Source organism: Nannochloropsis gaditana (assembly GCF_000240725.1).
Source record: "Nannochloropsis gaditana CCMP526 unplaced genomic scaffold scaffold1096, whole genome shotgun sequence".
In the NCBI taxonomy this organism is placed as follows: Eukaryota; class Eustigmatophyceae; order Eustigmatales; family Monodopsidaceae; genus Microchloropsis; species Microchloropsis gaditana.
This window is the reverse complement of record NW_005802857.1, coordinates 4,328-6,589: the sequence shown is the minus strand read 5'-3', so window position 1 is coordinate 6,589 and position 2,262 is coordinate 4,328. Positions and strand designations below refer to the sequence as shown.

Here is a 2,262-nt window from a genome sequence, read left to right as displayed (position 1 = left end):
TCCCTCCCACTCCTCGTCTTTCGCGCCATAGCCTTCCTCGTAGTAGGAGGGCTCTCCATGGGCCGCTCGCCGAATGTCGTCCTCCCGGGCCGCGTCGATTTCTCGGTAAAGCTTGCCTGGAGGAAGGGAAGGAGGGAGGGGAGGGAGGGAAGGGAGGGAGAGAAGGAGGAACAGTGAGCGACGAAAGACGTCCCACGGACGGGCCTCTGTCCCTCCCTCCCTCACTCCCTCACTCCTTCCCCGGCACCCACCAGAAAAAAAGTCCATCTCCTCCATGTACAGCCAATACAAAACTTCCTCCCTCATCTCTCCCCTTGCCTCCGCCCCCGCCCGGGCCTTTCCTCCCAGCCGTTTCTTCGGGTGGCCGTCCCCGCCCCGAGAAATTTCCCGGGAAAATTCTCGGTACTCCCTCAGGAGCGCGAGGCAAGTGTCGCCATCGTGTACCGTCGGGTGAAAGGCGCATAGATCTGCAAAATCTTCTTGCATCTCCAACTGCGCGGTCGAGTAGAGGGAAAAGTCGTGCTCCTCCCCCCTCGGGAGAGAGGAGGAAGGAGGAAGGAGGTCCGGGAGGGAGAAAGCAGCGTCCAGGAGAAGGGGGGCGATGCGACCGAAGCAGGCAATGGCGGAGGGAGGGGAGGTCGGTGGGTGGCAGGCGTAGTGCCTCGGGTCCTTCAAGGCGGGGAGCCGGCGGGGGGCGGATCGAGGGAAAGGGGAGGAGGAGGGGGAGGACGGGGGCTGCTCTGGCACTGCATGCAAGAGACAGCTTACGTCCAGGGTGACGCGGCCCGCGGGGGCATCGTCTGTGATTATGTAGGCGGGCCCCGACATCGGTCCGTACTTCAGAGAGGTTTCTTCGGCGCCTGCCCTCCCTCCCGCCAGAGTCGACGCCCTGGGCGCCGGCTGCGACAAGGAAAGACAATCCATGTAGTCCCTCAAAGGTTTGGCACCCTCCAACAGCATCAGTTCCTCCCAATCCGCCATCATTTGCCCATCCTCCATCATGACAAAGGTGGAGCCCGGCTCCGCCTCATAGGAGGACGATTTCCTGTCTCCTTCTCCCTCCCTGTCCACCGTTCCTAATGGGTTCAACAGCTCTGAAAGCTTAAATTTGGTGGCTTCCTCCGGGGCGGAGGGTGCTGCTGCTTCTTTTTCCTTTCCTTGAGGCGTGGGTGACCTTCGTGGTGAAGATTTTGGCTTTTTTTCTGCGCCGCGGCCGGCAGATGAACGCAACTCGCTAAAAGCTCCGTGCACTCTGTTTGTAAAGTGCAGGCAGAAAAGCAACAGCACCATGGAGACGAGGAGGCATGCGGGCGCTGCCCCCCGCGTATGCCGTAGCCGCGGTGCCATTGAGACGCAGCCTGGTTGAGATGAGTGGGAAATGACGGCATGAATTGTGCGTTTCAAGGCAATTTGAAATGCGGGAGCACCGGGCTCAAGAAGGTTGATTGTGTGCACGCTTTCAATTTCGATGTCCCAAGTGCTATCGAGAGACTTGTGAATGTGTGGGCAAACCGAGCTGTTTTTAAGGTCCGAAAGAGTCGCAGAAACTCGCTTGATGGACCCACAGTACATTGAATGTTTCGTGGCTCGATGCGCACACACGTCTTCACCCTTTCCCTTTCTGAAAAACCTCCCTCCCTCCGACAAAAGTCATGGTATGCACATCAACCATTGTCCCCCCGAACCCCACAGCGATGCCATCGACATGGCCAGCAAGTCGCATCAGGAATAGCCGCGTCCGTCTTCCGCTCCTTGCTTCCTGTGTGGGTGTACTGGCGTTGGCCGCTTCGCGAGCTGCTTATGCCTACCTCCCGTCCCACTCGTTTTTCTTCTCCTCCTCCTCCTCCTCCCTTGTTGCCTCCTTTTCTTCCTCCCCTCGAATTAAGCGTCGGCATCCCGCCGCTCTTCAAATGCGCATGAAGCCGTCGGGCGAGGAGCGGGAACGTGGCTTGGCAGAGAAGGACTTGCGGGAGAAGCACAGTCAGGTCCTCCTCTCTCAACGCATCCAGCACATACGCCGTCTCCGAGCCTCCCGCCGGGAAGACGTGATGGCTACGGAGTGGTACTGTCCGACAAAGCCCAATCCGGACTGGCGGTATGCGGCGGAGGGAGAAAGACCACGGGGGGAGGGGCGGGAGGCAGCGGCAATGGATGAATTGACTGCCATGTTGGACTACCACGCGGAACGGGGGGCGGGGGGAAGCGTCGTGAACGTGTACGCCAAGGAGGAGGAAGCCGCGGAAGCTTTTGCGCAAAAATTGG

At 59.7% G+C, this 2,262-nt stretch overlaps 1 protein-coding gene across 1 annotated transcript in view; it reads right to left on the bottom strand.

Moving 5' to 3' along the window:
• Window positions 1–329, bottom strand: part of NGA_0717600 (uncharacterized protein) — a gene marked incomplete at its 3' end in the record, with an annotated part of 743 nt that extends 414 nt beyond the window's left edge. The window contains exons 1-2 of the mRNA XM_005852551.1: window positions 252–329; window positions 11–116 (exon numbers count right to left, since the gene is read on the bottom strand). Of these exons, the coding sequence (XP_005852613.1) occupies window positions 11–116; window positions 252–306 (161 nt within the window). The 5' untranslated portion in view covers window positions 307–329. The remainder of the gene's footprint in view (window positions 1–10; window positions 117–251) is intronic.
• Window positions 330–2,262: the final 1,933 nt, after the last annotated feature.